General features: G+C 38.5%; 1 protein-coding gene across 1 annotated transcript; it reads left to right on the plus strand.

The window, feature by feature from the left end:
• Positions 1 to 2,081: 2,081 nt before the first annotated feature.
• On the plus strand, positions 2,082 to 21,625 carry LOC114523324 (FRAS1-related extracellular matrix protein 2-like). The gene is made up of 19 exons (XM_028544209.1): positions 2,082 to 2,146; positions 2,485 to 5,092; positions 10,019 to 10,378; positions 11,077 to 12,213; positions 12,569 to 13,927; positions 14,273 to 14,398; positions 14,520 to 14,614; positions 14,843 to 14,999; positions 15,342 to 15,491; positions 15,759 to 15,968; positions 16,088 to 16,453; positions 16,591 to 16,772; positions 17,069 to 17,353; positions 17,662 to 18,724; positions 18,996 to 19,180; positions 19,408 to 19,612; positions 19,733 to 19,920; positions 20,135 to 20,281; positions 20,673 to 21,625. Exons 2-19 carry the CDS (start codon positions 2,503 to 2,505, stop codon positions 21,120 to 21,122), a joined length of 9,255 nt encoding a protein of 3,084 aa, XP_028400010.1. The 5' UTR covers positions 2,082 to 2,146; positions 2,485 to 2,502; the 3' UTR covers positions 21,123 to 21,625.
• Positions 21,626 to 21,909: the final 284 nt, after the last annotated feature.

Here is a 21,909-nt window from a genome sequence, read left to right on the forward strand (position 1 = left end):
TCCGCGCATTTGTCAGTCAAAATATCCTTTCACCCTGTGAAACGATGTCAAAATCTAATTATTTCATTAATTTGGATCAACAGTGAGTCTTGACGAAAAATATTCTCTTCCGATCTTATCAGTCGACAGATTAACACCGCGGTATCCTCACATTGAAACGGGCATAATATTTTCAAAGCCAATATTTTGCGACAATGAATAGACGTGCGTAATTTGTCTCATAATGTATCTTATAAAATGTCGCCGACATTTTGTCAATGTGTAGGAAGGTATATATATATGTAATGTGATTTATGATTTGACTCGTCGCGCGAATCCTAACCACTACCTGATTAGTCACGAGTGGAAATCACATGTAAATTTGATTGTTTGTGAAAGTATTAATAAAGTAATCACATGCATGCAGCTACGGGCAAGGCTTATATGTATATGTGGTTGTGTTTCACGGTATATATATACGGGCTTTTAGAATTCAATTGCCCGATAATTAACATCATAGTTTGACCGACAACTTTGTAAAGTCGTAGAGCGCTTAAATCTTCAAAGAAAGAATTTAAAATATTTATATACGTAAAATTTATATAATATAAATATATATATATATATAATATATATATATAATATATATAATAATATATAATATATATATATAATATATATAAATATATATAAATCATTAGTTACTAATGTGTGTAATATCTGATTTTAATGTTAATATTTATATATTAAGTACATTATATAACATGTATTCCGCCTATATTAGTCAACATCCATATATAGCTATATGTACGTGTACATATATTATGTATAGTTCTCATAATATAATAATATTTAATCACACAGTAAATGAGGCATTTAAAAGCAGCTGTGAGTCTAGATGGTACAAAATTATTGAATTCTGGACGCGATAAAGATCGCGGTTTCTGTATGCTGTTGTGCCAATCATTCACCTCGCAGACCAATTAATCATACCCAGGTAACATCTGCAAATTATGATAAAATTTCTGCTGGTGAAAAAAGGGTGATAATATTTCGGGCGCATGTGTAAATTTACGTGTGTCGAGTCTAAGGTCGCCCAAAGAACAAGTTTCTTAGACAAACAAATGTCATCGCAAGGCACTGCGGCTCTCAATCATGCCTTTCTGTTGAGTAAACATGGCTACGGTAAATTCCTGCAATTGTTAGCGCTGAACGCAAATTCGGCATGATAAGTTGGTTTGAGAGGTTCCCAAGCACAGCACGCAGAGTATACATACCGAAGGAAACAGAATTGTTGTTGACGCTGTAAGACACAGCAGTGTATTGCAGCATGTGCAAAAGACGAACATACATCTTTGTCTACCTCATGCTGTTTGCTAATCTTTAAGTATGCTGTAAACCCTACGCACCTCCCTTTGTCTATACAACACTTTGGGCAAAGAATCAAGTCGACTTCACGAGAACTTAAGACTTAAGCGCAGGTTAGTTGCTCTAATCGATTACTAATTCGCATTATTGCTCGAACATTAATAACGACACGCGAACTGAACGTTAAATATATCCACTATACTTGTATAAACAACAAGAGGAGGCTTTTGGCGATGAAAACACTATGCGGGAACCAATCAAAGCGGATTTACACGACAGCATGACCGTGACTAAATCAAAATGAATCGATGTGATTCTTAAAACTACATCTATACTGCCCACGAAATGTTTTCACTTGGCATATTCGCTAAATTAAACAAACTTGAGTACTTTAAGTGGTTGGCTTCAAATGGGTGCTAAATGGCAGTTTAACGATTTGTCGTTCATGCAAACGACCACTTGAAAAGAGAACGTCATGTCAGCCGCACAACAGCAAGATTAGTTTGTTGTCATAAGTCGTTTGCATTTTCACGCTCAGTTTTCGAGACAAGGCGGGCCGGTTTTGTGGTGTATAGAGGTCAAAACATTGATTTCGTGTCCAAAGTTGATGGTGCCCCCTGTTGGCAAGTTTGTTTTGACATATTAGGCACACAAAGAACCACGGTCAGTAGCCCTTTGACGGCAACGTGAAACTAACCGAGTTGTTTGCAAAGTAAAGCCAACAATTTGTAGTGGCGAGAGTTTTGCGAAGTCACCACAAGCGACCAAAGCTGTTATTTACCGTTGCTTGACTGAGCAGGTAATCAACATGACGAAATAAACCTCGAATGTTGATGGAAAAGCAGTGCGCGCGAAAATTGTAACATGGACTTTGCATGGACATGAGAGTGTATATATATAATGCGATATAGACAGTCTAGCTGGTTTTCATTGGGGGCTTATTATAATTTATGTTTCGTATTTCACTGCGGCTAGCTTCCTTTGTTGTAATTATTACGATAACGATCGATGCAATACGCGCTGATTTTAAATTGGCGTGATTAGCGATATGATATTTAGGCACCGGAAAACGGTCGACTTGCCAAGCAAAACGACATCACTCACCTTAACAAGACTAACATACTTATCTTTCTCTAGGCCAGAGACCAACACGCAATGATGTTCGTGAATTGGTTCAGGGTGTGCGTGGCTGGATTTATTTGGTTGTTACTACCGGTGTTCGCTGATAACCAAGTACCACGGATTACTCGCCGTTACCCCCTGATTGTATCGTACGGTAGGACCTTATGGCTTGACCCACAACAACACTTGAAAATCGAAGTTCCTGTCAGATATCGTTGCGAGGTCAGCGTAGTTCGTGACGACCCTTTAACGGAGAGAACCGGTTTTTTAAAACCGGATAAATTCCCCTGTGACTTTCCGATAGATGAAGTTCGCTACGTTCATCTAGGATCAAAGGCACCCAGTAAGGATTTTGTAAAGCTAAGCATTCGTGTGGATTCCGCAACACAGACCACAATTCGTCGTGTTGTCCTCGACATTACGGTCAACTTCTTACCCATGAGAATTGTTACTAAAAACAACGATTTAATCGTGAGTGGTCCGGGCAACATCTCAACCAGCATCAACGATCAAATATTGCAATTTGCGTACGATGCAGAAAGAATGGAGACGTGCAGAGTTATAATTCGTAACTCCGAAAACGGACTTCCACGCTATGGTCGGTTGCTCAACATCAATAAAAACAATTCGTTTGATCCTGTATTTCCTTGTTCAGAGTTCCTGGCTGCAGACATACGGTATGAACACACAAAGGGAGAACAATCTCCAAATAGGGACTACATTCCCATGACAGTCGAAATTCATCGTCAAACTGGGGAGTATGTCAAGGAGCATTTCCAAGTAGCCGTACGGATACTTGGCGCAAGAAAGAATCAAAGACCTATGGCGTCTTTTCAAGCATCAGAATTACTGTCTGTGGACCAGTACGTCACAAAGCTTATCACAACTGATGTTTTGGATGCCGAGGACGCTGAAACGAATGCCGACTATTTGATTTTCAATATCACGAAACCCCTCGCTGCCGGACAAGGATACATTGTTAGTACCGATGATCCATATACACCAATAACCTCATTTTATCGAAAAGACATAAGAGATTTGAAAATTGCCTATCAACCTCCATTGCAAATAACTAGTTTAAATGGACCTTTGGAAGTTGTGTTTGAGGTGATTGACACTGAAGCTTTTCATTCTGAACCAATAAGACTGCTCATAAAAGTATGGCCCAGAAACACCTTAGCACCAATAGTAACGAAAAATAAAGAACTTGTGCTTTTTGAAGGCCAGTCACGAATTATATCATCAAGCAATAATCTACAAATCTTGGACAAAGACAATATTAATGAGGTGAAGATTTATGTAGTTGGTGGCTTGAGATATGGAGAATTATATGTGAATCGAAGAGTTTCCAAGTGGTTTACACCTAAAGACCTTGACAATGGAACAATTATTTACCAACATGATAATTCTGATACTTATAGCGACAATATTATATTGAATGCTACTGATGGAGAACTATATGTCGAATTTGTATTTGTAATTAATATCATCCCTGTGGATGATGAAATGCCTGTTGTGGTTTGCAATACAGGTCTGGAACTTGAAAAAGGCGAAAGTGCAATAATTGATGAGTATTCCTTAAGAGCTAGTGACATTGACTCAGATGATGACAAACTGGAGTTCCTTGTGGGGAGACAGATACAATACGAACGATACTGGCAGGATGGAATGACCAAACCAGGCCTGGGTGTTGGATTTCTGATGCTAAAACAAAAGGAGCAACCTGTTGATGATGTTGAAAGGTGGATTAAATCAGGGTCATACTGGTTGAAAACAGATCTTGAGAGTTTTACTCAGGAAGATATTGTGAATCGGAAAGTGCATTATGTTCATAATGGAGTGGAAGTTTTTGAAGACAGGTTTTTTTTCCAATTAGTAGACAATGCTGAGACACCTAACCAATCTGGTATCAAGGTGTTCAATATAATGATAAAACAAGTGGATGTTAAATTCCCAACAGTTCAGGGCAGTATGCATGCAGAAGTAAGAGATTCACATTTGATAAAATTAACAAAGAACATGCTATGGTTTCGTGATGCAGATTCTGATGACATGAAACTACTTTATTCAATAAAGCAAACACCTTACTTTGTTTCAAGTTCAAATCAAACAATGCCTGCAGGCTCAATTGTTCTAACCCACAAACCAGATACAATTGTGTCCAGTTTTACTCAGCTACAGCTACAACATCACAAGATCTCGTACAAACCACCTTCTGGACTATACCGGCACACGGACATGGATGTGCAATTCAAATTTAGTGTTTCCGATCCAGCTGGTCATAGTGTGGACAACCAAATCTTTCGTATCAGACTCTTTGCTGAGAATAGTCAAGTCAATCCTACAAAGATAGTTAAGCTTCTCATTAATGAAGATGGAAAGTTGTATTTCTCATCAAGACGTCAGTTAAAATGGCAGTGGCAACAGTTTGTCATTGTTTCTTTGCCTACATATGGAATACTTTTCAAAAATGGACAAAGACTAGACATTGGTGGTGGTTTCACTGTAGATGATATTAACAATAGAAGGCTGCAATATGTACGAAGGCGTGATAGCAAACTTGATGAAATACAAATAAGAGAAACTAGTGGAAAGGAGATGGCAACTTTTCAGATTCAAGCAGGTATGTTCATTTTATCTGTTTCATTTTTATGAAAGGTACAGTACACTGTGCTTATTGCAGTTTTCATGCTAGAAGCATAATAAAACCAATATAATTGTAAAGTGTTGTTGCACATTTCGGCCCAATAATAAGTACATAGATATATCCCAGCATTGCGCAAACTTATCTGCAAACTTTTGAGTCATGCAAACCATTATGCAAAAATGAGGATTTCATATTTCATGTTATGCATATTGTCTGTATATTGTTACATTGTAGACAATCATTTGTTTGCAGCCTAAAATGAGTTTATGAAATATTTCATTTGTGGATTGTACCCATATGTTTCTTGTGAAAGTGCAAGCATGCACGAAAAATATTTGAAGAATTTATGCTCCTGACTGCTGTACATTAAAAATACAGTACAATAATGCTAATATCTAGAAACGACTAGAAGAATATTTCGATTCATGTATAAGTTAATAAAGGGGTCAGTGACAGACTGACGAGAATGTAAATATGCATACAATCCAAAATTCAAAGGCGAATTTAATTGCATTCCGGTAATTGTCATTGTGAATGTGGGCATAGCGTGTAATGGCATTATAATTTTTCACGACAATTACAGTGAAAAACAAAGATTTGCTTTCGCTTTTCTCTATTGGGTGAGCCATCACACTTTTGTAATAACGAGATATGATTTAGAAAACATACATCCTACAGACCCGGTCTCTTGTTGTATTTTCTAAAGCGATAATCATTGACATTGCAACAGAGCTTGTTTTAAACAAAAACCACTGCCTGACGACAGTTTAAATTTTGAGAAATATAAAAGGAAACAGATTCCTAACAATCTCAAGATGTCATTGTTATCTGGAATTTGTGGCTTTTTATAGAGGTATGTTTGTTTTATAAATAGCATGAATAACTGCGATTGTACTTTTATACGCTCTAAATACTTTTGTCCTACGATTATTCTAGAATGTTTTCGTCGCTGCTTGCGAGACTTAAAACAGTTTCTCCAGCTGTGTCCAAACGAGCAAGTGATTTTCTTGCAAAGAATGAAATTGACACTAGGCCTACCATTGTATCTGAGTTTCTTGTATTTGTTCCGTCGGATAAATCTCTATTTGGTAGTAGGAGCGCTATGTCCACAACAGATATGACAGCTTTTTATGCCATTTAGACCTGTACTCGATGGATATCCGGTTTTTGGCCTCAACAATACAGTATTTGTACACATGTATAGACCCCTAGCTTAGCGCCTCCACTGTATCCGCGACATGACTAAACAAGAAAAACAAATTAGCATAAGTTGATTATGCACCAAGCATGCCATACGCGCAGCTTGTAGCAAATTCTTATCATCTCAACGCATTGCAATCAAAGTAGCTTACAACAGAGCCTGCAAATGTTTCATATTAGCAAGTACATGCATAACATATAAGAATGAAAGTTTTTATGGCGCCAGAGCAATTCATCAACTCAGATTTTGCACACAGGTATAATGAACACGTTCAAAGTTAATACTCTAATGGTGCTACTCTGAGTTACCAACCGGGCAAGCTGAAAAATTAGCTTGACCACGGTGGAAAACGAACCCGCGACTTTTGACTTGCTAGTCTAATGCTCTCCTGTGCTACTAGGTCAAAGCGGTTCGAATAGGTGATATTTCGGAATTCAATCTATATAGTCCCTTTCATATCTGCGTGTCATAATTTGTTATGGTGCATATGGTGCTTATGAATTAATACTGTGATGGTGCTACTCTGCCTGGTGCTACCAAACTGGCAAGGTGGGGTCAAGGTAATTTTTCAGCTTGCATGGCTGGTAACTCAGAGTAGCCTGAGCACCATCTCAATATTAATTTATACGTCTGGGACCGGTTGTTCGAAAGGCGTTTAGCTAAACGGTGGATAAGCCAAAGTAAAAATACTCTCATACATCTTGTGAATGACTGAGCCTGCATCTTATGCATTAAATAGGTACTTCCATTGAAAATTAAACTATTTACATCGAGATATTTTAACTTAGTTGTTCAATAAATACAATAGATAATTTTGTTTTCCATTTTGAACTTGCTAAACGCCTTTCGAACAACCGGCTCCAGGGTCATTTATGAACCATGACACTGAATATTAGCTCGAAAAGCTCAGCTACAGTGTTTGGGGAATGGAACATGGTCTTAGCAAAATACGCGGAAACATTTTATAACAGCAATAAATAAAGTGGGGGTTTTTTTCACAAATTGCACCACGCATTATTGAAACAATGAACCATTAGCAACTATTTGATAAAACCTATATTTTGGCACAGATATATCAAATTAAAAACAAATATATTTCAGTGGCTATAGTTCTGTTTTCCCAATTCCTAAAATATTTTTCAATCATATTTACATTGCGTAAATAAAACAGTTAAATTCCTCACATAGTTTCTGATAATTGCATGATTTATAGTATATTTGATAATTGTAGTATTTTTGATATGATGATGTAGTATTTTTGATAATTGCATGATATATATTATATAGTTATAGCATGGATTTTTCATTTGTTTCCAATAGCAGACGCTTCCTGTGTGTAAGGTTTTATGCTGCATGTGTATAAAGAATCCATGGCTCAAATTATAGGCCCTATTTCTGTTTGAAAAGCAGTGATTAAGTTTCATTAAAAGGTCTTACTCGTGCTAACTAATAATCAAGCATACACAGGTTTGTCAAGCAGTCTTTTTCGATTGACATTGATGCGTATTGTTTAAATTAAACATATTTTAAGCCGAACCGGATTTAATTAAACAAACTCGTAATATCGGTAAATTTCGTCGTATGTACCGAAAGATTCAACGACGGACTTTTTAGTTTTGTTTAAAGAAGTTGTATAACTTTTATTTATGTGCGCGTAAATCGTTACCAAGGAAACCGGTGATTAAGCATGAGAATAGAGAAACATTAAAATTATTAATATGCTTGCCGTCTCCAGATGAAGAACAAGATACAGAATTGATCTAAAATGTATCTAATATATTTAGCAATACGCGATAGTGATCAGTTTCTATGTGCTTGTTAATATACTATTACTGATATACCTTGTCGAAAAGGAAGGGAAGTTAGGGTTGTTTATCGATGAATTACCGCTAGGCTAAATAAAGCTGGTAGAAAGAATATATTTTTATGACGGTTCCTCTTCAGTTTATATTAGAAGCGGACATCATTCCCACTGAAATAATAAGTAAAATGCGGCCTTGTCGAAAATGCTGCCTCGAAGGGTGATGGTTGACCGTCAACCAGCTTCCTGCTTATACCAATACCACAGTGACGTCTCTTTAGCAAGTCCTCGCAATGATAACTTGCTAAGCCAGCCCTTTACACCGTGATCAGTACGTCACACGAGCCTGAAGAGCCTGAAATCGGCCGAACGAGCTGAGAAAATAATAATGTTTCGTCATTCGACCAAACCTTATCTGTCGTTTCAGGCCGAATATATAGGTTTGACGGTAACAAACGAAGATTGAAATTCTGTATCGTTCTGACTAATAGTGCAATGAAAATGTGTGTGTACAGTGGTATTGAAAGTATCATTTTCTAAAAATAGTTTTGCAAGGAAGTGTCTGGTTGCGCAAGAGAAAAAAACTGGATAATTTTCTTCAAACTATATATAATATTTCATGAATAAACACATTACTCCTTCCTGTGTTCAGGTCAATTTACGCCTTTTTGTTCAGATTTTTATCGCCGTAGGAGGAGACGCATGCGATGCTTATATGGCGCATGCAACGCTATTTAATCACGAAATGTGTTCTACAAATTTTTGGCAAAGATCAGTGGTTGAGTGATGGCATTTTTTCTGTCTTCGTTTATTACTATATACAGGGTTATGCAGTTATGTTAGATGTATAAATACGTAAGGCATGTTAATTTACCCCTAAAGGCAGTAATAGCAAATAATAGGCTCTAAGACTTGATTTTTTTAATACTAAATATGCATGTATAATAATTTTACCTCATAATAGGCCATAAAAGCGAATTCGTCTGGGCAGGGACCTAATAAACTTCTATGATAGTGAAATTATATTTAGCAGTTTGTAGAAAGATTTCTTTCTCGAATCGTTAATTTCTCAGATGTTATCTATATGCTTTCTCTTATCCGTGGTTAATAGCTAGGCCATTTTGGTGAGTGAGTTATTTGACGTTTGTTATTATCAGTGCTCACTTCATCACATACAATGCAAGCCCATGCTGATCGTTTAAAAAAATAGCAGAATAAAAAACATTGCCGCAATATGGTCGGAAGATTATTTTCATCTGCATGAATATGGTGACAAAGACAAAGTGGAACAATCACTTAAAAATTATAAGGGAAACACTTTATAAACTTAATTGTACCGTGTATTCAACGATTATATCCTTTGATTAATACCATGTCATCCTGATGATTTTTAACGCCTTGCATGTCCAAAATTTTGCTAAATTGAATTCGCCCTTGTTAGACATTCGGCGACAGAAATTTCCGGTGTGTGGTTAAATCCCTCAAAATCAAAATTGCCGGCACACAGATTTGATATGTTTGAGTTGTTCACAATGACACAATCATAATACGGAAACAGAGCACAATGATATATACTTACAAGAAACACCAGGCATTCGCATGCAATGAGCACAATTCTCTTTGTTAGCATGAATCATGGCTATTTTAGTATTTTACTAGATAGCATCATCAGGTTTTTTTAAGCAGACTTATAATTTTAACAAAAACCCAAAAAGTGCATGTCAACAAGGTGGAATTTGCTTTTCCCTTCCCTATTCCACCCCTATTCGAAATATTCACTGGTTTGTGCATGATATATTCCCCCTTGTCCGGTTCTTAAAAACTCTGTATCTCACATTGTGAGAGCTTGATCAGAGCACAATGTGGGTGAATAATAATCTTTTTCGTCATCTTTTTTCAGCTTCGGATGCAAAACATAGAAATGTAGACACTCGGGCAAGGAATCGTGCTCCGTCTTTGATCAAAGTTTCTGCGATCAGCGTAGAAGAAGCAGGCTCGGCATTTATAACAAGCCAGGAACTTCAGGCTACGGACCCCGACACCGATGACCTGAAACTGCTTTTCATGGTGACTGCTTTTCCAACACATGGTCAACTGTTAGTGAATGGCACTGAAGTGAATAATTTTACGCAATCGGACGTGCTCAGGAATCTTGTTGTTTATAGTCATGGAGTGGAGGAGATTGGCGTCGAAGAGGCACACGATTTCTTCAATCTGACGCTCTCTGATGACCCCCAAGGACAGGAATCTCACAAAATTGGTAATTTTATCTTGGGGAGATGATTAAACTCGTCGTAGTTGTTGTCCTAGGGCCAGTTGTTCGAAAGCTGGATAGCACTATCCACCAACCATTTTAAACATGGTTGTAAAGCATTATTAAAATCACATATTTGGAGTTAACAGTTATGAAAGAGAATCCCTTATTTAAGAATACCATGTTTAACTCATGTTATACAGACTCTATAGAGTGAGTAAAGAAAACACGATCCGGTGGAGAGCACTATCCATCTTTTGTACAACCGGGCCCAGACAATAAACTTGTCTTCTGGTGCGATAAATCAAACTGCTTGTCCGATTCACTGGAATGAGAGCCAGCAGAGTGCGACCAAAATACAGAACAGGCAGGAATGGCATGGTGATGTCACTAACGTGGTATCACACTCCAAAAAAAAATCAGTGGATGCAATATAGGAATGTTTGATATCTTAATAAATATTTAAATCACACATTTAAGGGAACGCCTTACTCATCAAATTCAAATTGGGCGAAACAGTAGTAAGTTCCCGATTTTATTTTCCTTTCGGCATGGAGTCATATGACTGAGGGAGTTGACATTTCTGGGGTGGGCACTCCCGCAGAATGTCCGCTCGGGTAAGATCGACCTTCTTTAGCTTGTGATCATTAAGTATTTGGGATATCATGTCTGAGATTGTGTTTTTTTATTCGTTACCGTTTTAGGTTTCACATTCCACGTGCGGATTTCCCCGGTTGACAACAAAGAACCGATCATAGATATCAAAAGCCCGCTTGAAGTTTGGGAGGGAGAGAAGGTTACCGTGACCAAGACTAATCTTATCGTCACCGATCGCGACACCATTCCTGATGACGTCACATGTCAAATCGATGCCTCGCCATTGGAGGGATTCTTAGAGAACATCGCGCCATCAACAGGCATGGAACAGTCGCAGCAGGGCATCCCTATCATTTCGTTTACTGTGAGCGACTTACTGTTACAAAGGATCAACTATGTTCAAAGTAATCATCTTCGCAACGAACCGAAAAGCGACTTCTTTGCTTTGTCTTGTTCCGACGGTCTACAAGACTCTATGCGTCATATGATGATAATTGATATCATTGGGAGGAACGACGAAGTCCCTCAACTATTTCTTACCAATTTTCAAGTGGAAGAAGGAAAGAGTATGACCATTGATTCAGTTTTGTTGAATGTGAACGACCGGGATGTCCCGAAAGATAATTTGACCCTAAAAATATTGAAGCCCCCAAAACATGGCATAGTCGTGGATATGTCGACGTTCGTGTCGCGGTCTGAGTCGATCACAATGTTCCCTTTCAAAAAGATCAAGCAGAACGTCATCGCGTACTATCACGACGGTACGGAGACTACCGAAGATATTCTGCAGTTTGCCGTCACGGATGGAGTACATGAGGTGAGAAAGGACGTCGTTATCAACATTCTTCCGGTGAATGACGAAACTCCGCGACTTGTTACGAACACCGGTTTGGAACTTACGGAAATCGGTGAAACACGTATGATCACCTCGAGAGCACTGCGCGCAGATGATGTCGATTCTCCGAATGCAAATTTGACATACATCATGCGGAGTATTCCGTCATTGGGTCAACTAACACGGTATGAACGGAACGGGCGTGTTGTTAACATAACCCGCGGTTCGAGGTTTACTCAAAATGACATTGATCGAGGTAGGTTGTTCTATACCGATCTTTCAGTTGAGGGCAGCGCACGAAAGGAATTTCGTTTTGATGTCACGGACGGCACAAACTCATTGGTGAACCAGGTGTTCTACATAAACATGAAACCCGAAGATAAGCTTTATCCTATTGTTCAAAGTAAAGGTACAGTATCGTTTAAGATTTTTAGATTTCTGGGAGAGAGTTAATAATGGGGAGACCAAATCGATTTTTTTATCATGGACATAGAAAGTCAGTAATCCAACTGCTCTGGTGAAAACTAATAAGAAAACAATAGTTTCAAAAGTGTATCCAATTAGCCCATGCAATTTAGAACTCCCTTTTCAAAGCTTTCATGCTTTTTGATCACGTTATACACTGTGCTAGCTTAGTATTCGCGATTGTATAAGACGAAGTACCTTCTCAATGTCTTTGTAACATGCAGGAAACAACTCAAAAAAATACATTTTATGAATCCTTATATAAAAAACATAACCTCCTGCTTGTTTTCTTTATGAAGGTGTAAGCTTAAAGAAAGGTTCCTCGGTTACGTTGAGCACTGACATTATTTCAAGTACAGACCCTGATAGTCCTGACAAAGGACTTGAATATCACATCACAAAGCCACCGACAAAAGGTATAATTACTATGAGCGACCAACCAACCGTCCCTATCAGAAGATTTAGCCAACTTCATTTGGCTGGTCATAAAGTGAAATACGTTCACACAAGCGAGGATGGCAGCAAATTGGACAGTTTTCAGTTCGAGGTGAGCGATGGTCAACATAACGTAATGAGGAAATTTCGTATCTCACTCCTCGATGGTGATAACACACGTACTGTGGTTAGATATGGCCGACTGACTCTTTCCGAAGGAGAGACAAGGGAAATCACATCGTTTGAACTGAAAGCCGAGGATCCAGATAATACGGCAAATACACTAATCTTCACGATAACTCAAATTCCGGTAAACGGATTCATTATGAAACTTGGTAAACCGACCATGATGTTCACGCAAAGAGATATTGATAACAATCTGATCAGTTATCAACACGATGGAACAGACACGACTCAAGATTCATTTTCATTCACAGTTTCGGATGGTACCCACCTAGACTATTATGTTTATCCAGACACAAAAACGTTGACAAGACAACCTCAGACGATGGAAATTGATATACAAGCAATTGATAATAAAACACCCCAGATGATCATCAATCGTGGTGGAACCACGCTTGAGACGATTCCTGGGGGAGGATTGGGACTCTGTTTATCCAGTGACCTTTTAAAGGCGTTCGATCCTGATAGCAATAGCACCCAAGTGACCTACCTAATTTCTGAACCCCCTGAATTCGGTACACTGATAAATATTGCCAAAGGCAATGCTAGCTTGTCGGAGTTCCGACAAAGTGAAATCGATGATGGTCTGATATACTTCATGTTAAATAAGAATGAATTGAATGCAACTTCCGATCGCTTTTACTTTGACTTGGTAGACTATGGTATGAATGAACTACCAAATCATAGATTTTCGCTGCATTGGTCACGTATATCATTGGAGCGCACTGTGTATAAAGTTTCCGAAATATTTCGTTCAGTCGTTATAACTTTGGTGAGGAATGGATTTTTGGGCGAGTCATCGTTCATTGGAATTAGGACGCTTGATGGATCGGCGAAGATTAATGAAGATTTTGTTCCAAATTCTGCTAAACAAGTTCAGTTCAATCCAGGAGAAAGATATAAAACATGGGTGATCCTCCTCCGCGATGACAAGAAGTACGAAGGATCAGAACAGTTCACTGTGCAAATACATTCACCTGTCATGGCCATTATGAGCAGACGTTGTAAAGCAACGATAACCATAACAGATGCAGAAGACAGTAAGTAAAAAAATTTATATCGAACTACCATACAAAGGGTTCGTAAGGAGAAGGGATTTCCCTCAATAAGTTTCTAACCGTTCTGCAATGGAGGATATAGAGTGGAGTGATTTAGAAATAGAATAGACGGGAATCATTATCATTACTGCATTTCTGGTCTCACGGACGAAGGCTACACGAACGAAACATCTTCTTCCGATCCCCCAAAGACAATTTCCCAATGTTTTCGCTTCAATTATTCAGAAAAATCTAAATACAATAAACTAAATTAAACTTGAAGGATCGATAAAGCATGACAGAAAAACTAGTATTAATGATCATGGTGATATCTTATCTACTATCTAGGATCTGTTATTTCCGTTTCGAAATTGAAGTACTTTGTTCAAGAATCTTCTGGAGTGGCAAACGTGAGGCTTTACCGTAATGGAGATACTTCAAAAAGAGATCAAGTTTTGTGCATCACTCACTCGGGTGGGTAAACCTTTTTGTTCACCATCTTCGCTTCGGGCTGTAAGAGGCTATACATTCTTATTGAAAATTATATAAGGCAAAGGCATCTTTGTGATAATCCATGTTTTCTTCTGTTTTCTAGGCACCGCCATTGGCACGTATGGCGCTGGCGTTCAGTCTTACTCTGATTTTATTAGCAAGTTTGAGGAAAAGGCAAATATTGTGGTGTTTGATCAGGTAAACTCCAAAATTCTTTAAAATGCTCTTTTTATTATTACACAAAGATAGCCGTCACGAAGTGATTTTTCTACTATACCGCACCACTGCAAGCTTTTTTGAGGGCATGAAAGAGAGATTTTTATATTAAGTGACTTTATCAATGCAAAGTAGCCGGTACAAAGTGAAAGCTCGACTTCTAATCTGACTGAAGAGTTATAACAAAAAACCCTCGTATATTCCTTGCAGGGAGAAAGAGTGAAGAATTGTTCAGTGCAATTGATAGATGATTCACTTTACGAAGATGATGAAGAATTTTCAGTGGAAATTTTACCAAATGCCGACACTTTAGTAAATCCCAGGTTCAACAGAACGCTCGTTGTAATTAAACCTGACGTAAATGATGGTAAGTATGATGATCTTTTTGGGGTGTTTAATTTTGTAACCTATACCATGCAATTGAGACAGGTCAGGAATTCGGTTAGCATGATGTGGTGATTAATTAATGGAGGGAGGGAATGTCATGCTAAATGGTCTTTTTCAAGACAGTTAAAACAACAGTCTTTTTCATGCAAGACTACGTTAATCTCTGCCCAATCGAATTTATCCTCTAAATTTTTCCCACTTAATTCAAACATACTTCGAACATACCACGTTAATCTAAGCGATTGAATTAACTTACACAAACGTTAAATTGATGTTTATAAAACATGACATTAAATTATTCAACTCATGTCCCCTTACTCAGAGCCTCGAGTATATTTTGACCGGACGAGATACCAAGTTGATGAAAATGGTGATATTTGTCAAATTACCGTAAAAAGATCTGGCAGTGATTTGTCTAAAGATTCTTCAGTAGTTGTCAGGTCAAAGAAAACCAATCCTGTATCCGCAAAAGGTAATTATAAACAACAAGGTTGAGCTCACTCAGGTGATATATCGCGTCGGTGTGTTGTAGTTTCCCATGCTGCTTGCATGTAAACGCACATTTTTTCTGTCATTCCGAGCTGTGTATGAAGATGAAGACCTAATGTGTCGACATATTTTGATTTGATGTAGTTCGTATTTCATGGTGTGATGGTATTGGGTTGTAATGTTATATAAATGAAATTAATATTAACCTGCAAAACAATGATTTCGATCGAATTTTTCAATTTCATCTCAGCTAACATGGATTACATTCCTGTATCGAAGACCCTGTATTTCCCACCTGGCGTACGCTCACAGACTGCGAATATCGTCATATTGGACGACCTTGGCCAACCAGTACGTGAAGGTCTTGAGTATTTCCAGTTAGTACTAGCTCTTCCTATCGATGCTCGCGTTGCCATGCCTGGAGAGTCTTTGGTTGCCATCAATGATACTCGATCTGATTGTAAGTGTATACATTTATATAAGTTATGTCTATTTTACCTTTGTAATGTCGTCGTGGTCACCAGTGCGTCGTTCACACGAGTAGGAGGTGGAATTTTAATTTCCTCGGTATCTTTCCAGTGCCCAAAATTCAGTTCAAAGATTCACTCTATACTATCGATGAAGAAGATGGATTGCTATCTGCAATACTTGTACGCAGCGGTGATTTGAGTCAACGTTCGGCTGTACGATGTTATACACGACAAAAGACGGCGATTGCTGGTGTTGATTATTACGAAAGATCAAATACTGACGAGGATGTTGTCAATTTCGAACCTGGCGAGACGACCAAGGAGTGCGGAGTAGCCATTATCGATGATTCGCTTTACGAGGGAAATGAGGAATTCCGCTTGGTGCTTGCCCAACCTCAATTTCTTCATGGTGTTGGGAAAAGTTTGATTGGCAAGAGATCTCATACTACTATCAGGATTGTTGACAATAATGACCGTACGTTGAAAACTTATTCATCCACTATAGTATTCTCCTCTCCCCCAACTATTCTATTCATAGCACCATATCACCACGAATGCACTGACATATAAGCTGTTAAATTCGTAGTTAAATGATTAATATGTTTTCTCCAGGATCTGCCATTGGATTCAAACAGAAAAGACACTTTGTCAATGAACCAACTGATGAGGACGAAGATAGATACGTGAGATTAGTCCTTGTTCGAAATGGTGATACATCGAGAACCTCAGAAGTCCGCTTATACACAAAAGATGGTTCTGCTAAAGCCGATAAGGATTTTGCACCTTTGAGCAAAGTGAGTAATTTTCTTAAATTTATATACCCTTGCAAGGCTACGTCAGGTCGTTCCAATTATAAGATAACGGTAAGAAATAATTTCCTGCTCCGATCATACACACGAACAGTTTTCCTGGTTCGAAAGCTGACACGATCTTCTAAAACGGGTTCCTCAACTGTTGGGGGCAAACTAAATTTTTGCTGTGCAAATAAGCAAACATAAATCGTACCCCCATAATTTAACATACCCATGCAGCTTTCTATGAGCAAATAATGTTTCCAACACTTACACTGCGATACAATATTTGTGTTAAGGTTTTGACTTTCGGTCGAAATGTGTCACGACTTGAAGTTAGCGTAAAGATCCTGTATGATAACGAACGTGAAATGAGAGAGGCTTTTACGGTGCATATAACCAAAGACCGCAACCGCGTGGCTTTGATTGAAAGTAGCAAAGTGATCGTGTATATTCAAGAAAATTTGTACCGAACAGGTGTAACGTTTCCGCTCGTCCCAACGGTTGTCTCGTTACTGGACTATGATGATATAAGCAAGGCAAAATCAGAACCGCTGCACGGGTACCCGGTGATTTGCGTTACTGTAAGTGGACTTGAAAATACATTTTGGGAGGGGTTAAAAGTGAAAAGTGCTTTTTCATTTGTCTGGTGGGAAAACTATCCAAAAACACATGCATGTTCGAACATAAGATGCTCCAACAACCTTTTTGCCAGCATTTTATATGCAATCAAAATGCAATTTATTATAAATTCTGGCAAGGTGTGGCTGTGTCAAATGATTAGGTGAATTAGAAAGCACGATAGTATGTGTTTGTTCCCAAACGTCAATCACAAAATTTTCATTGAAAAACTGTAAAATGCATCCTTAAAAATTCTACTTTCATATTTTAGGCCTGTGATCCTAAACACCCGCGGTATTCCGAAACCGGGACTTTGTGTAGTAGACAATCAATAGACTACACTAAGACACGATACAGCTGGGAGGTAGCAGCCGCCACAGCAAAAGATGGTGTAACGAATGAATTTAGGTCCATTGATTCTCAAACATTTTTCGCAAGTACTTCCATGATAACCTTGGACAGTATTTACTTCGGTCCTGGCAGTAGAATACGTTGTACAGCTCGTGCTGTAACTTACGCAAATTATCAGGGCCTGGACTCGACCAGCGAACCATCCACAATAAGTCGTGAAGAAGGTTTGTGCTTACCAGAAAAACTGGGAGATATAGGCTCAGAATCGTTTTCTGCACAAATTACTTATACGGGATTGCAAAGTTTAACCCATCCCAACATGATCCGAATTCGTGTCCTTGTGCCCCACATCGATGGCATGCTTCCTGCAATATCTACCAAGTCGCTGTCGAACTTTGAGATAGCATTAACCGCTGATGCCTCGCGTCGCGGGCAGCATCTTTGCTCCAATCTACTGGATTCACATGAAGTTCAAACGAAAAGTGGATTTTTAACTGACCAAGTTACTCGCATGTCTGGCGGCACAGAGCCGTACCAATATAGCAGTAATCTTCGAGGCGAGTCAACACTGCGGTTTTATCGCAATCTAAATCTAGAGGCTTGTATGTGGACATTTGAAAATTATTACACAATGTCTGAGCTGGTACAAGAGTGCGGAGGAAAGATAGCAACCGATGGTCAAGTACGTGACCTCACGCGTTCACATTTGTCCGTGCGCGTCCCATTATACGTGTCGTATATCTATCATTCTCCCAGTGCTCTCGGTGGATGGTTGCATTTTGATCACTCCTCGTATCTCAGAATGTCGTTCACATACAATACGGCGGTATTATTGAAGGATGGGATTGGTTCACCTGAAGGATCCAAACCCCTGGGATCCATTTATCCCACAGGGGTCGTAATTCGTCCACAAGACAAACGATTAGTGGTGACATTCAGGACAGTGGCCAGATTTAGAGGAACCTTCATTCTTAAACACGAAGGTACCGTGAATTTCTCGTGAAGTTTACATCCGACATAAACCTAATTTTGTGGTTAAATTACCGAAAATAACGTTGTCAAAAGTGCGCTAAAAGAGGTCAAATGCAACTGTTTAGTTGTGCTGTAAAGTTAGGTCGTCTTTACTTACTTACTTCTAGCATTAAATTAAGAAAAGAAACTTAGTTGGTGCACTTTATGTTTTGAAAATTTTGATCTCTAATTGCTCTTATTGCACAGTGACGAATAAAAAATCACCATATTTTTACATTTCAGATCCAAACATGTCCTCGCAGGTCATTTCTCCAGACCAGCCAAACCTCAGGTTTCAGTTAAAGTTACTGCGCAGTACACCAACTTACAACTCCCCTGAACAGATGTGGCAATTTGAGTCAGAATTTTCCGTTCGTGATTACAGTGGAAAGTACTACATCAAACTCATTCCATGCACTGTTACTAAGGTAATTGCGTGAAGCTGGTGCCGGTCAAAGCCTGGCTGCCGATCATTAAAGAGACAACACACATAATTGATAACTAAAACAAAGAGTCAACGCTTTGGTCCAGAGGCGTGCCTTTCATTCGCACTGAAGACTTAGACCTCGGAGAACGTTTAAAAGCCTATCTTAAACCGCTTTTCCTGTGTTTTATGTAATGAAATGAAACTTACAATTTTCTTCTACCCTTATAGGACGTGAAATATTCTCTTCCTCTGAAATGTAATGCAAGAACTCCAACCACCCTCACGTTGTCGATCAGATTTCAGCAGACGAGAGATCCTGATGCCGTGGAATTTAATGTTCGTACCCAGTTCTTCCTTCTTGCTCGACGCTCTGTCTGGTTGTCAAATGAAACGAAGAACGTGATGGAGCAATCGGACGCTGCTTTTTCATTAGGTAATGCCGTGGTGTTCCTTTCAGTTGTACATTTCTCTTCGTCTTCCCGGTTGCGAGAGTGTTTTGTTATATTTTCTCATGACTTTAGTCAATAATGACCTCTTGTTTGCGTTTCTTTAGGCTCCGTTATTTACGGTCGTATCATGGTAGATCCTGAACAAAATTTAGGAAGTGCCTACCATGTTTCTGTTGAAAAGGTATTTGTGTGCAGCGGCCTGGACGGTTACATTCCTCAGTATAACCCTGATAGTGACGAATATGGATGTCTTGCCGACTCAGCATCGTTGGGTAATCGTTTCAAGATTTTGGTGAGTATCATATCCTGATCGTTTAATTTCCTGGTCGTTCGGTGTTAATGAAAATGAAGTATTCGTATATACAATGACAATGCTCAGGAACGAATAGTTGACTCCCTTTCTTCAACTGTTCCTGGAAATCAAATCCAATATAGAGTCCAAAGGAGTATAACATTTTAGTATGTAATCGCTAAAAACGGCGTTCAATTTATTCTGAATCTTTTAGGATCGCGGAGCTCCACAGAAGATCACCCGAAAGTTCCGTAACGTCCCATTTTCAGCTAAGTTAGCTATTGATGATAAGGAAGCTCATGCTTTGGTAGAACAACCAAACTCTGATGGCTTCAAATTTGACAGTTCTCCCTTGTTCCAGGTAGATGATGTTTTACTCCCAAAGTGTTGTTTTATCAAAGAGTATAGTTGTCATCATCGCATAACGACTTGAATTACGTTAGTTTTAGTATTTTGTATAGTCTGTCTGTTTGTGTGTGTTAATTGTGCTGTATCAACTACTTATATTCTATGGTATTGACATCAACACTTTATCTTACATCGATTTCTGTAACTAGGAAATCAGGCTGAGGGCGATTTTTGTCGTTATGACGAATCGCCTTACTTTGGACATATAGGGTATTCATTACTATCTGAACCTGAATTTCGTGAACCAATTCTCGTCGTTGCACAATTCTGCTTTTCTGTATGTATTTTGATCCGTCGTAGTCCAAACACCATTCAAAGATAACATCGGATTTCTTGTCGCTTAGGTCGCTAGCGGTCGTCAGTGGTATCTTCATGCCATCTATACAATCCGATCATTTGGCGCCTCCACTCGCGGTATCGGCAAACGAAGCACGAAGAGTCGTCGCCAATCTTCCCACGTAGTTCATTCCTTGTCTAAGCGCTCATCTCAGAAAACGTCCGACGAGTCACGACAAGGAGCGGCTTTGTTACGCTCCATCAAATTGGTGTACAAGAATGATGATGACACAGAAGATGGCAAAAATAATAATGTTAAGGAAAAGATTCGCAAAAATACCAATGATGACGAGAGCAGTTCACTTTCTTTTAAATGGGTCTTAATTGTAGTTGTTGCTGTCTGCTTTATTTTATTGGTTGCTGTGATTGTCTTGGTGATGTTGTACAGGCGTAAATCAAGACCGGTTACCACGAAGGTCGTGGATCCGGGTGAACAGATGCAAGGAACTGAGGTCTAAACCTGCATTTAGTTGTTAAGCACAATCACGATGATCTATAGAAAGAACTGCAGAGAGTACATGCACTTGGCGCATGCATGTCATGCAAACATACAACTCATGCTGATTCAGTCACGTGATAAGAAGAGTCTGTGGAAAGATCTGATTTTTGTTCAGACACTGCAGCAATGTTCCTGCTACAAGCTATGGTTAGAAAATTTTATCGGAAAATGTTGACCATTCTTGAAAGCAAAATGACAGTCCAGACGCGTGCTTGGTACATATATAGTAACATAACAATGGGGCCGATCTACGAAGTATTGAGGAAGACCGATCAGACGATTGACTTTGTATTATATATCGTGTGTTTCACGAATTGAACATTGTATCCTATTGGATATATTTACTGTCAATTGAACATAATTGGCTATTTATACAAGATTGTATATTTGATATATTTGTGTAAAGAGAAGCTATAAATAGTATTACTCTGGTTACGAAGCCAGTGATACAGAAACAATGATATAGTGATCCAAATGACTAATATAATAACGTCAAAAATCGATATATATATATATATATATATATATATATATATATATATATATATAATATTATATATATATATAATATATAATATATATATATATATATATACATATCGCTTCTTTATGTATAGCTGGGCAAAGAATTTCAAACATTAACTTTCTTGGATATAACATAGTCCTTCCTTCTTCAAAGAGATAACTTACACCGTATGGCTGACTTAGCCATTCTCTCCTGGAAATGCAAATTTACAACCGCGCGT

This window comes from Dendronephthya gigantea, unplaced genomic scaffold (genome assembly GCF_004324835.1).
Source record: "Dendronephthya gigantea isolate DGI-Jeju-01 unplaced genomic scaffold, DenGig_1.0 000027F, whole genome shotgun sequence".
Classification (NCBI taxonomy): Eukaryota; Metazoa; Cnidaria; class Anthozoa; order Malacalcyonacea; family Nephtheidae; genus Dendronephthya; species Dendronephthya gigantea.